The 13,639-nt window shown below is 28.9% G+C and overlaps 1 protein-coding gene and 1 long non-coding RNA gene across 8 annotated transcripts in view; one reads left to right on the top strand and one right to left on the bottom strand.

Annotated features, from left to right (window-relative positions):
- LOC142229586 (uncharacterized) overlaps positions 1-13,639 on the top strand; it is a 436,426-nt gene that overhangs the window by 271,734 nt on the left and 151,053 nt on the right. The window lies entirely within an intron of this gene.
- Positions 1-13,639, bottom strand: part of Nna1 (Nna1 carboxypeptidase) — a 403,238-nt gene that overhangs the window by 265,775 nt on the left and 123,824 nt on the right. For all 7 annotated transcript variants that reach the window (XM_075300150.1, XM_075300154.1, XM_075300152.1 and 4 more), the window contains exon 2: positions 12,041-12,219. In XM_075300150.1, coding sequence (XP_075156265.1) covers positions 12,041-12,219 — 179 coding nt within the window. The remainder of the gene's footprint in view (positions 1-12,040; positions 12,220-13,639) is intronic.

Below are 13,639 nucleotides of genomic sequence, written 5' to 3'. Positions count from 1 at the left end.
ACGCCAAATTTAACATTTTTTATTGCAAAAAAATTATTTGTTTGTAGTTCAATTTTATTATTTTTTGGGAAATTTTCCACAGTCCAATGAAATTTTCTTTTTTTAAGTATGTCTCAAACATTTTATGAACTAAACGCGAGTATAAAGTTCAATGACCGTACACATAAGATCATTTTTAACTAAAACAAATGAAAATTTTCGTACGATTCCCAAAAATAGTTAGAATGTACTATTGTATGGTTAAATGGTCATGATTTGGCGCCAATGCTTTTCTTATTTACTTTTAGTTAATTTTTTCTTCAATGAGAGGGAGTAATTTCAAGAACAACAGTTAACATGGTACAACATGGTACTAAATTTTCCTGGTTTTAACAACACTTCGTGGAAATCTCCAAACATGGAGTACAAAATAGTTCAATTTTCGCGCGATGTAGTTCATTCTTCCAATAAAACAGTTTACTTTTTTTCGGTGTATAGTTAGTTATTACAAAAATTTGTATAATATATTTAAACAAATTTCTATACTACATATTTTTACAAAATTCTAAAGTAAAGTTTTACAAAAATTTCTCTAGTAAATTTTTAGAAAATTTCTCTAGTAAATTTTTAGAAAATTTCTATAGTAAATTTTTACAAAATTTCTATAGTAAGTTTTTACAAAATTTCTATATTAAATATTTACAAAAGTTTCTATGTTATAGTAAATTTTTACAAAAAAAAATTATAGTAAAATTTGACAAAATTCCTATAAAAATGTTTATAGTAAATTATGACACAATTTAAATAGAAATATTCTACAAAATGTATTTCAAAATTTATATAGCAAATTAAAAAAATAGTTCTGTAGTAAATTGTGACAAAATTTCTCTAAAAAAGTTTAATTTTTAAAATTTAAATTTTTATAAAAACTCCTATAGTAATTTTTTACAAAATTTCTATAGTAAATTTTGACAAAATTCCTATCAAAATGTTTATAGTACATTATGACACAATTTAAATAGAAATATTCTACAAAATGTAATTAAAAAGTTCTGTAGTAAATTTTGACAAAATTTCTCTAAAAAAGTAAAATTTTTAAAATTTTAAAATTTAAATTTTTATAAAAACTCTTATAGTAATTTTTGACAAAATTTCTATAGTAAATTTTGACCGAATTCCTATAAAAATTTTTATAGTAAATTATGTCAATTGTGTCATAATAGGAGTTTTTATAAAAATTTATAGAAATATTTTACAAACTGCATGTAGTAAATTTTTACAAAAAATTGTATAATAAATTTTGAAAAAAATTTCTAAAGTAAATTTTGACAAAATTTCTATAGTAAATTTTTACAAAAATTTCTATAGTAAATTTTGACAAAAATTTCTATAGTAAATTTTGAGAAAATTCCTATATAAATTTCTATGGTAAATTATGACAAAATTTATACAGAAATATAGTAAATTATACTATAAATTATTATAAAAACGTGTATAGAAAATTTATTAATTTTCTATAGTAATTTTAATATAGAACATTTTGACGAATTCTTGACAAAATTTCTATTGTAAATTTTTATAAATTACTATAGAAAATTTTGACGAAATATCTATAGTGAACTTTGACCAAATTTCTATATTAAATTTTTCCAAAAATAGTAACTTTGTACAAATGTTTTTATATAATAAATTTAAACAAAATTTTCTATGCATAATTTGTACAGAATTTCTATTATAAATTTAAACAAAATTTTTATAGTAAATTCTGAAAAACATTATATTGTATATTTTATAATAATTTTAAATCTGTATGATTTCTTTCATTTAAACTTAAACTTAACTTAATTTCTATAGAAAAGTTTATCAAAAATTTTACTTTTATAGAAAATGATGTTAAATTTTGTATTTCTATAGTATTGTATAACATATTGGCTAAAGTTTATATCCCTAGATAATTTTGTCGTAGTTTTTTTTTTTACATAGAACATTTTTGCCAACATTTTTATTTCCATAGAACTTGAAAATTTTGTCTTAAGTTTATTCATATATTTTGTATTGCGAGCCACTGTCCTTCGTTTGGTGTTTATAAACCACTTTATTTTTGTAGCACGCCAAAATGAGAAATTCTTGTTAAAAAAGATTATAAGCTGTAAAAGTCATTTTCAACTATTAGCGAAAATGCTGAACAGTTGGTGTTCAACGTAAAGTAGGCAAAGAGTGACTGCTGTAGATGATGCTAAGAACACTTTAAGGAACATAGCACAGTTTGAATAGGTCTTCATTGGAAGCGTTTAGGATTCTCCAATGTACATAAATGAACATTTGGAGTGCTGGTAATAATATCTATTAAAATTGTGAAATGTATTGCACTAAATCGTATATTTAATAATGGGGTATAAATCCTAGTTGAAAATGAGAAATTGATATAAAAGGGGAGCGTGAAAGGTTTACACCACTAGCTGCTACAGATTTATTACACTGATTATATGATATGAATTTAATTTTCATAGTGGATAACTGCCGATGCCCCCACAAAGAGGACATTAAAAAAACGACCATGTATTTTAACTTCTCCCTAGGTTAGGTTAGGTTCTCAATGTAAATTTAAAGAAGGGGTGACTTTATAAGTATTATAAATGTATAGCAGCGAGTATTAAGATGCATTTTAGAAACTTGTTTTACACTCATCGGTTCAAAAGGGGCAAAATATATAGTAACAAACTATATCCGATATTATTTTAGAAACCTTTTTATATTTTTTTTATTACACTTGGACAGCCAAATAGCCCTTATTTTGATAAGATCGTTTGGACGAACTAATTGATGTAGGCATTTATAATTATGGTGACGGGGGTACAATAAGTTTGTCATTCCGTTTGTAACACATCGAATTATCGATTTCCGACTATATAAAGTATATATATTCTTGATCAGGGAGACATTCTAAGACGATATAACGATGTCCGTCTGTCTGTTTGTCTGGCTATCTGTCTGTCTGTTGTAATCACGCTACAGTCTTCAATGATGAAGGAATCGTGATGAAATTTTGCACAAACTCGTCTTTTGTCTGCAGGCAGGTCAAGTTCAAAGATGGGCTATATCGGTCCAGGTTTTGATATAGTCCCCATATAAACCGACCTCCCGATTTGGGGTCTTGGGCTTATAGAAATCGTAGTTTTTATCCAATTTACCTGATATTTGAAATCTAGAGGTATTTTATGACCATAAAGAGGTGTGCCAAAAATGGTGAGTATCGGTCCATGTTTTGGTATAGCCCCCATATAGACTGATCTCCCGATTTTACTTCTTTGGCTTCTAGAAACCGCAGTTTTTATTCAATTTGCCTGAAATTGGAAATCTAGAGATATTGTAGGACCACAAATACGTGTGCCACAAATGGTGAGTATCGGTCCATGTTTTGGTATAGCCCCCATATAGACCGATATCCCGATTTTACTTCTTGGACTTCTAGAATCCGAAGTATTTATCCAATTTGCCTGAAGTTGGAAATCTAGAGGTATTTTCGGGCCAACTTACAAGAGATGTTAATGATTCCTCTAAAACTCAATCAAAAATGGTTCCTATAAATCCAGAACCTGATATAGTCCTCATAGGTGAAATCTTTAAATTTATCTTCGGGAAGTATCTTCAAGCCCTCCTGAAATTTCAAAGGAAACCCAAATATTTGGTTCATGGTGGTGGGTATTTAAGATTCGGCCCGGCCGAACTTAATGCTGTATACACTTGTGTTTTTTATATGGTATTAGTGCAAGTGAAAAAGAAAAAAGAATTTTTTAAAGAAGATTTATGTAATTCGGTAATGATAAAAAGCGTTAAGGAATATACCATATGTAGGGAAAACTCCGGCAGCTTGCAAAAATTAAATAAATTTAAACAAATATTCTATATATACTGAACAAAATATATGGTATCATCGAATCGTGATCACGGTTGCAACTCGTGCCAAAAATAATCTAGCAAAATTTGAAAAAAAAAAAAAAAACAAATATATACGGCCGTAAGTTCAGCCAGGCCGAATCTTATGTACCCTCCACCATGGATTGCGTAGAAACTTCTACTAAAGACGGTCATCCACAATTAAATTACTTGGGTTGCGGTCGATGGCAAAGCATCTTAAAACTTCTTAACATCATCTTCTAAATTGTAAGTTATTTAGTCCATGCGGGATATATAGTAAACAAAAGAAAGGTCGATTAAATACGCATATATTCATTTCTTGACCAGTATATATACGGAAGAAATAATTATGAACCGATATGAACTTTTGTGCGGTAATTATAGAGCCAGAATTGAAATATGGGGGTCGCTTTATATGGAGGTTATATATAATTATGAACACGAGTCTACCAAAAATGGCAGATTTACCAACACCATGTACTAACTTTCAGCCGGATCGGATAAAATTTGCTTCTCTTTGAGGCGCCGCAAGCCAATTATGGGGATAGGTTTATATGGGGCTATATATAATTATGGACCGATGTGAACCAATTTTTGCATGGTTGTTAGAGACCATATACCAACACATTTCAGCCAGATCGGAAGAAATTTGCTTCTCTTTGAGGATCCGCAAGCCAAATCTGGGGAACCGAACTGAGTGGACCAATTTTTGCATGGTTGTTAGAGACCATATACCAACACCATGTACCACATTTCTGTCAGATCGGATGAAATTTGCTTCTCTTTGAGGATCCGCAAGCCAAATCTGGGGAACCGAACTGAGTGGACCAATTTTTGCATGGTTGTTAGAGACCATATACCAACACCATGTACCACATTTCAGTCAGATCGGATGAAATTTGCGTCTCTTTGAGGCTCCGCAAGCCAAATCGAAGGATCGGTTTATATGGGGGCTACATATAATTATTGACCGATGTGGACCAATTTTGGAATGGTTGTTAGAGATCATATACCAACACCATGAACCAAATTTCAGCCGGATCGGATGAAATTTGCTTCTCTTTGAGGCGACGCAAGCCAATTATGGGGATAGGTTTTTATGGGGGCTATATATAATTATGGACCGATGTGAACCAATTTTTGAATGGTTGTTAGAGACCATATACCAACACATTTCAGCCAGATCGGAAGAAATTTGCTTCTCTTTGAGGCTCCGCAAGCCAAATCGGGGGCCCGTTTAGTAGGGGGCCATACCTAAAAGTGGTCCGATATGGCCCATTTGCAATACCATCCGACCTACATCAATAACAACTACTTGTGCCAAGTTTCAAGTCGATAACTTGTTTCGTTCGGAAGTTAGCGTGATTTCAACAGACGAACGGACGGACATGCTTACACCCAGAAAAGGAATATTATCACCTCAAACATGTTTCAAGAGCACCATGTTACTTTTTCACAACGATCATGTAACATTTTTATCGCAAAAATATTCGACTCAGAATTTCACCACGACCCAGAATATATATACTTTATGGGGTCTTAGAGCAATATTTCGATGTGTTACAAATGGAATGACAAAGTTAATATACCCCCATCCTATGGTAGAGGGTATAAAAATCTATTAAATTCAAAAAATCTTATTTTGAAGTTATTGATCAAATTGTTATCAAAATTTAATTTCTATAGAAAATTTTTGCAAAATGTTATTTCTATACAACGTTTTTGCAAAATTATATTTCTATGTAAAATTTTAGCAAAATTTAATTTCTATACAAAATTTCGTCAAAATTTAATGTCTATAGAATTTTTTTTTTTAAATTTTATGTCTACAGAAAATTTTGTCAAAATATTATTTCTATTGAAAATCTGGTCAAGATTTTATTTCTATAGAAAATTTTTGTCAACATTTTATTTCTATAGAACATTTTTTTCCCATAAAAAATTTTGTCAAAATTATTTTAGTTTAGAAGATTTTGCCAAATTGTGTTTCTGGTCAAAATTTTACTTCCATAAAAAAAGAAATTTTTAATTTTTTTGTAATTTGTATTTATTGAGTCTTTTTTTTACGTAAATGATACAATCAAAGGTTAGCAGGGAATTCTAACAAAGACCATAATGTATTGTCTTAATTATACATAGAGTATTATACAACATCAGGTTTCATTTTTAAAATCTATTGTTTTGGGAGAATTCTACCAACTGTGGTAACCATGATCGTTATTGCTACAGACAAATCATTTTAAAATTTAACCTTGGACAAGAATATTCTGATATACTTCTCAAATTCTAGCTACGTACCATTTGATATACAATAAATGACATTATTTACATATATTTTTACAAATTGAAAAAATACAATGTCCTACTACTCATCCCAATAAAGCTTACAAAATTGTCTACATATTCCTGAAATAAAAAATCCATTTTCTTGCCAGGAAGTATTTTAATGCAACATCCTTTTTCCTTTTTTAACTCCATCCATTTATTCAATCAATCTTTTAACACCAAAAATTATTTCTAATCGATGATTTCCAATACCATTTTACAGCCTTTAGTTCCCAATTCCATCATTGCCATCATAAATCACACTCCAGTGGCCAATGGAAAGACTATAATGGTAGACAAAAAACCAAACCGACCCTTAGAACATTTTATAGCCTTCCTTCCATAGCCCAGATGCTTTTATGATGGGATTTTTGAAGGGGTAAAAAGTCTAACTTCAAATCAAATTTTGTATAATGAAATTTATTGGAAAGTCAAAACTTATCCATCCATATCCTTGGCGTTAAGTGAAAAATTCTCAAAAAAAAACAACAACAACAACTCAGCATCTCACAAAAACCCACAAAAAGAGAATTTCAAGCAAAAACTCATCAATCATTATTTAGTGGGCAAAAAATGGCTTAACCACTTTATGTATGTGTTGTGTGAGAGCAAAACAAAAATTATTGGCACACCCAACAAAACAGAATGGAAATTGTTCCACAAGCTTTTCTTTTGAAATACATCTAGGGATCATCCATGAAAAAAATTTATATAAATAAAATTTTGAAAAAACAATTCTATAGAAATAAAATTTTGACCAAATTTTCTATAGAAATAAAATTTTGACAAAATTTTCTATAGAAATAAAATTTTGACAAAATTTTCTATAGAAATAAAATTTTGTCAAAATTTTCTACAGAAATAAATTTTGACAAAATTTTCTATAGAAGTAAAATTTTGACAAAATTTTCTATAGAAATAAAATTTTGACAAAATTTTCTATAGAAGTAAAATTTTGACAAAATTTTCTATAGTAATAAAATTGTGTTAAAAAATTTCTATAGACATAAAATTTTGACAAAATTTTCTATAGAAATAATATTTAAAAAAAAATCTATAGACATAAAATCTTGACAAAAAATTCTATAGAAATAAAATGTTGACAAAATTTTCTATAGAAGTAAAATTCTGACAAAATTTTCTATAGAAATAAAATTTTGATAAAAAAAATTCTATAGAAATACAATTTTGACGAAATTTTCTATAGAAATACAATTTTGACGAAATTTTCTATAGAAATAAGAAATAAGGCATTAGCCGACTATCAAACCTTTTTTCGAAAGGTTCAAGTGTGGTTCACTTTTGGGTTTAATGAACTGCCTGAATATATTCTGATAATTGGTTGGCAGTTTTGCTGCAAGTAGAGGATGCTGATGAGGAATGTGGTAATTCCGAAACGTGCGTCCATCCAACCATCTTGCAGTCTATAGGGCTTTGCCCATAATTTGACAAACATACTTTTCCTCCGTTGGTTAAGCTACACTTGTAGTTTAGTCAATGCATGGTTTTAAGCTGAGATCAAAAACAACAATAATGCTTAAAGAACAAAACCAACAATAACAAAACAAAAAGAATGGAAAAAGAAGAGGAAGCACGCTCAAAATAAACCCAGCCAACTGAATTCAAATCGATGATTTGACAGTGGCATAGGAAAAGAGATATGTTTGTTTTGAATTTATTTCGGCATAAGCCGGCTATCATACAAAACCTTTTTTCGGGAGGTTCAAGTGTGGTTCATTGTTGGGTTTAATGAACTGCCTGAATTTATTCTGATAATTGGTTGATAGTTTTGCTGCAAGTAGAGGATGCTGATGAGGAATGTGGTAATTCCGAAACGTGCGTCCATCCAACCATCTTGCAGTCTATAGGGCTTTGCCCAAATAAATTTGACAAACATTCTTTTCCTCTGTTGGTTAACCTACTCTTGTAGTTTAGTCAACGCAATGGTTAAGCTGAGACCAAACCAACAAATATGATTGAGGTGTAAACCAACAATAACAAAACGAAACGAATGAAATAAAATTTCGATGAAATTTTCTATAGAAATAAAATTTTGACAAAATTTTCCATAGAAATAAAATTTTGACAAAATTTTCTATAAAAATAAAATTTTGACAAAATTTTCTATAGAAATAAAATTTTGACAAAATTTTCTATAGAAATAAAATTTTGACAAAATTTTCTATAGAAATAAAATTTTTACAAAATTTTCTATTGAAATAAAATTTTGACAAAATTTTCTATAGAAATAAAATTTTGACAAAATTTTCTATAGAAATAAAATTTTGACAAAATTTTCTATAGAAATAGAATTTTGACAAAATTTTCTATAGAAATAAAATTTTGACATAATTTTATATAAAAATAAAATTTTGACAAAATTTTCTTTAGAAATAAAAGTTTGACAAAATTTTCTATTAAAATAAAATTTTGACAAAATTTTCTATAGAAATAAAATTTTGAAAAAAAATTTCTATAGACATAAAAAATTTATATGACAAAATTTTCTATAGAAATAAAATGTTGATAAAAAAAATTCTATAGAAATAAAATTTTGACAAAATTTTCTATAGAAATAAAATTTTGCCAAAAAATTCTATAGAAATAAAATTTTGACAAAATTTTCTATAGAAATAAAATTTTGATAAAATTTTCTATAGAAATAAAACTTTGACAAAATTTTCTATAGAAATAAAACTTTGACAAAATTTTCTATAGAAATAAAATTTTGACAAAATTTTCTACAGATATGAAATTTTGACAAAATTTTCTATAGAAATAAAATTTTGACAAAATTTTCTATAGAAATAAAATTTTGAAAAATTTTTCTATAGAAATACAATTTTGACAAAATGTTTTACAGAAATAAAATTTTGACAAAATTTTCTATAGAAATACAATCGATTATGCTTGGCATTAGTGGCAACAGTGGTATCAACCCATTTCTCAGCTGACCTCCGGAATTCGCCTAAAATATGTGCTACTATTGTTCGAAACGCCTTTAAATAGAAATAGAAACCCAAAAAGTAAAGAAAAAACCTTTTGTATAGTTTTTATTTTTTCAAATAAATCACAGATTGCATCACAGATGAAGAATTCATGCTTAAAAAGATAACTTCCTTTTAAGCCGATTTTTCACCACTTCTGTATCCCAAAAGTACATATTCATAGATTTTTTTCGTTACACTTTTATTTTGGTGGGAAACTCATATAAAATTCATTAAATATGATCCAAAGCTTCACTACTTCCGAATCACAAATTGGGGATCCAAAATACTTTTTGCGAAGCACTTTTTTACTGGGGATGTGCTCACATATTAAGCCTGGAGAAATGTGAGTGGCATTGGAATAATGAAAAACTGGGCGGTCCCCACCCATTGTAATTGGTAAAAAGCTGTCAAAGGTATGTGTGGATTGTGTGTGTATGAAAACTTTGAAATTTTTCATTTTCGAAGGGAAATTTAACAAGGAAAATTGATTTTTGTTTCTCTGTTCAGGGGTATTACAAAAACGTTTTGCACCATACCGAAAAAAAACCAACACAAGTTCCGGTAAGCATACGTGCCAGGCTTACACATACATCCAACCTGACAACCTGTTTCACTTGGGGGTCATTTATAACACAACAATATGAATTTGTATTCAGTCAGTTAACCGTAGGTACATCTGCATATATACGCACACAGACATATGGCCACACTCACTAAGGCTACGAAACTTCCTCTACCGTTTGCAAACACCTACATAAGCACTCATGTTATAAACTTTGAAGAGACGGCAGATATACAAGAATCTCTTGCAGTATTAGACTTCATAACAACTATACCAGATATATAGAATGCTAGCTCTTCTAGAATTTATGCGTTTTATTCTCTAAATTTTTGTTGTTATTGTTTTTACTACCACTGATATTGGTTTTCCTATTTGTGGGATTTTTGGTTTTGGTATGCTCTTATGATGTCTATATATAATCACAACACAAGTTCAAACTTCCAATCGGTCGGTAGATCTCTTTATTAAAATTTAGATGTGTTTTTTGTTTGGACCAAAGTATTTTTGTCGAAGATGGGTGGAGGACTTTCTTGGGTAAAATTTTCTATATATAATATTTGTTTTTTAAAACACTCACATTTTTTGGAATAAAATCCAAACGATTCCATTTAAAGGCACAGGAAAAAAATTAAACCTACACTGAAAAAACAGTGAATCCAGAAGGAAAGAACATTTTAGTTAATTTTTGGAAAAAATAGATTAATTTTAGAAAATTTTAACTAAACTGTAACTGTAAACGCAGATGCCACGACGATTTCACAAAAATAAGTAAATATTTTTCTAGAAATTCAACAAAATAATTTTGGACATTATTATTATTTTTCACTTATGAAAGAAAATTTCGTAGTTTGAAGGAAAAAATTGGAGTTAAAAATTGCAAAAATATCTTTAGTGCCATACGAAATGCCAAGATAGGCGCATTATTGGTAAAATTTACAAATTTTAAGAAATTCTGAACTATTTTGTGGGAGACAGTGGGAGAATTTAGTTATTCTTTATACTTCATTTGTGTATAAAATAAAATAAAATAAAATAATATAAAATAAAATAATATAAAATAAAATAATTCCATGAACCCAAGTGGAATTAAATCGGCTTTAGTGAAATATGTAGGATTTTATGAATTAGGATTTTATGAATTCTTACTCTGTTTTTAACCTACTTGAAACAAAAAAGTTAAAATTAACCGTTAAAAGTATGAAAAAACCAAGTTATAAAAAACTGATTTAAAAGAACTTCCTGGGTAGTTAAAATAAAGAACATCATTGGAGTGTATCTTCTGGAAGTGCTTTTAAAGTTGTGCCTTTGGAAGAACTTCCAAATTTTTTTGCTGGGAAGTTATTTTGAGGTGATACATAAAATTCCTTTGTTTTAAGCAGATTTTGCAAAAAAATTGTACTTTCTTAATTTTACTGGATATAAAATAGAAAGGACAAATAAAAATAGAAACCTCAAAAAAAAATTTTTTTTTGGCCTACACAGAAAAAATATTTTTTGTCTTCAATCACGAAATTAATTGATTCAATTGTCTTCAATCACAGAAATTATAGTATCTATCACCAAAGTAATTTAATAGGAAATAAATAAATGGATGGAAATGGATTTTTATTATTTTTGGACATTTTCATTATTTATTTTTGCTGTGTTTTATATACAAATAAAATAAAATAAAATTCATAAAATTTAAAAAGTGTGTAACAAACACGATTTTTATATGTGACCTCTAAATAACTTCTTATGAAGTGAAAATTAAGCGCATCTGTAGAGGGACATTTTTGATGTTTGACTTTAAAAGTAATGAATTTTAAAGTACTTCCATAGTGAACAAAAATACGAATATTTTTTTAATTAAGAATTTAATTGAGTTTAACAATAAAATTACAAATTTATTTAATTCAATCAATTTTTAATAGAAACAAAAATCAATCACAAAAATTAATAGTATTAATTATTTCTTTAATCGGTTATTGAAAATTTCCAATTGAAATTTGAATGAACCATTCAATTTAATGAGAGAAAACCTTTACTTCTTCTGAGTATTTGCTGCAAGTGGACTGTACGTTTCTTATAGATATTTGTTTATACCAATTTGAATCGCAGGTGCAACAAGACAAAAAGATTATAAGCAGTAATTATTATGATATAGCTTCCTCATCATTACGAAAAAAACATCATATTATTTATCTCGACACATTAAAATTTTCTTTTATTGCAAAAAAAATCTTTATCATCCTTCAATTATAGTAATTTTTTCCTTTATACATACCTGACATTCAATCGGCCATCTGGGGGCCTGTTGTGAACAATCATGATCCTTATCTTTGGGCAGGGCAAATAGGTCACGGGGCTCTTTGAGACGTGCTATTGGTCGTAGTGTTTTTTCATCTGTGTTCACTTCTAATTGATTGGTTTTCAAGCCTTTTGATAGAAAACTACCAAGGAAGCCTAAAATTAAAAAAAAAAAAAATAAAAAAAAACAAAAGAAATATGAGAAAAAATTGATTAATTCAAGTACAAATATATGCATAAATATTTATAATATTGAGTTAGTCTAATATTTAGTCTAATAAAGGGTGATTTGTTAAGAGCTTGATAACTTTAAAAAAAAAAAAAAAACGCATAAAATTTGCAAAATCTCATCGGCTCTTTATTTGAAACGTTAGATTGGTCCATGACATTTACTTTTCGAAGATAATTTCATTTAAATGTTGACAGCGGCTGCGTCTTAGGTGGTCCATTCGGAAAGTCCAATTTTGGGCAACTTTTTCGAGCATTTCGGCCGGAATAGCCCGAATTTCTTCGGAAATGTTGTCTTCCAAAGCTGGAATAGTTGCTGGCTTATTTCTGTAGACTTTAGACTTGACGTAGCCCCACAAAAAATAGTCTAAAGGCGTCAAATCGCATGATCTTGGTGGCCAACTTACCGGTCCATTTCTTGAGATGAATTGTTCTCCGAAGTTTTCCCTCAAAATGGCCATAGAATCGCGAGCTGTGTGGCATGTAGCGCCATCTTGTTGAAACCACATGTCAACCAAGTTCAGTTCTTCCATTTTTGGCAACAAAAAGTTTGTTAGCATCGAACGATAGCGATCGCCATTCACCGTAACGTTGCGTCCAACAGCATCTTTGAAAAAATACGGTCCAATGATTCCACCAGCGTACAAACCACACCAAACAGTGCATTTTTCGGGATGCATGGGCAGTTCTTGAACGGCTTCTGGTTGCTCTTCACTCCAAATGCGGCAATTTTGCTTATTTACGTAGCCATTCAACCAGAAATGAGCCTCATCGCTGAACAAAATTTGTCGATAAAAAAGCGGATTTTCTGCCACTGATTTTGGTAATAAAATTCAATGATTTGCAAGCGTTGCTCGTTAGTAAGTCTATTCATGATGAAATGTCAAAGCATACTGAGCATCTTTCTCTTTGACACCATGTCTGAAATCCCACGTGATCTGTCAAATACTAATGCATGAAAATCCTAACCTGAAAAGAATCACCCTTTATTTAGTTAACAATTCAAAATGCAAAAAAAGCAATTTACTTTTTTTGCATTTTGAATTGTTAACTACATACTAGATAATTTTCCAACAAAATGTAATTTTTTTACAGAGGCTAATAAGCAGCTAATACAGCTGTTGACAATTAATTTAAATGCCTCACATGTATGTAGAACAAATACAGCCATTGTAAAGTATAATTTCTAAAATATGATTAAGTATGGGAGATTATTTTAAAAATATTTTTTTAATGTCTTGTGTGTTTAGAAATCAGAGGTTCCCAAATCTTTTCAAGCAAAAAAAAAACAATTTTATTCTATATCAAAGTATTGACATACAACAAAAGTTAAATTATTTCTATTCAA

Source organism: Haematobia irritans, chromosome 3, assembly GCF_050003625.1.
Source record: "Haematobia irritans isolate KBUSLIRL chromosome 3, ASM5000362v1, whole genome shotgun sequence".
Classification (NCBI taxonomy): domain Eukaryota; kingdom Metazoa; phylum Arthropoda; class Insecta; order Diptera; family Muscidae; genus Haematobia; species Haematobia irritans.
The sequence above is the reverse complement of the archived record's forward strand: the minus strand, read 5'-3'. Positions and strand labels throughout refer to the sequence as shown.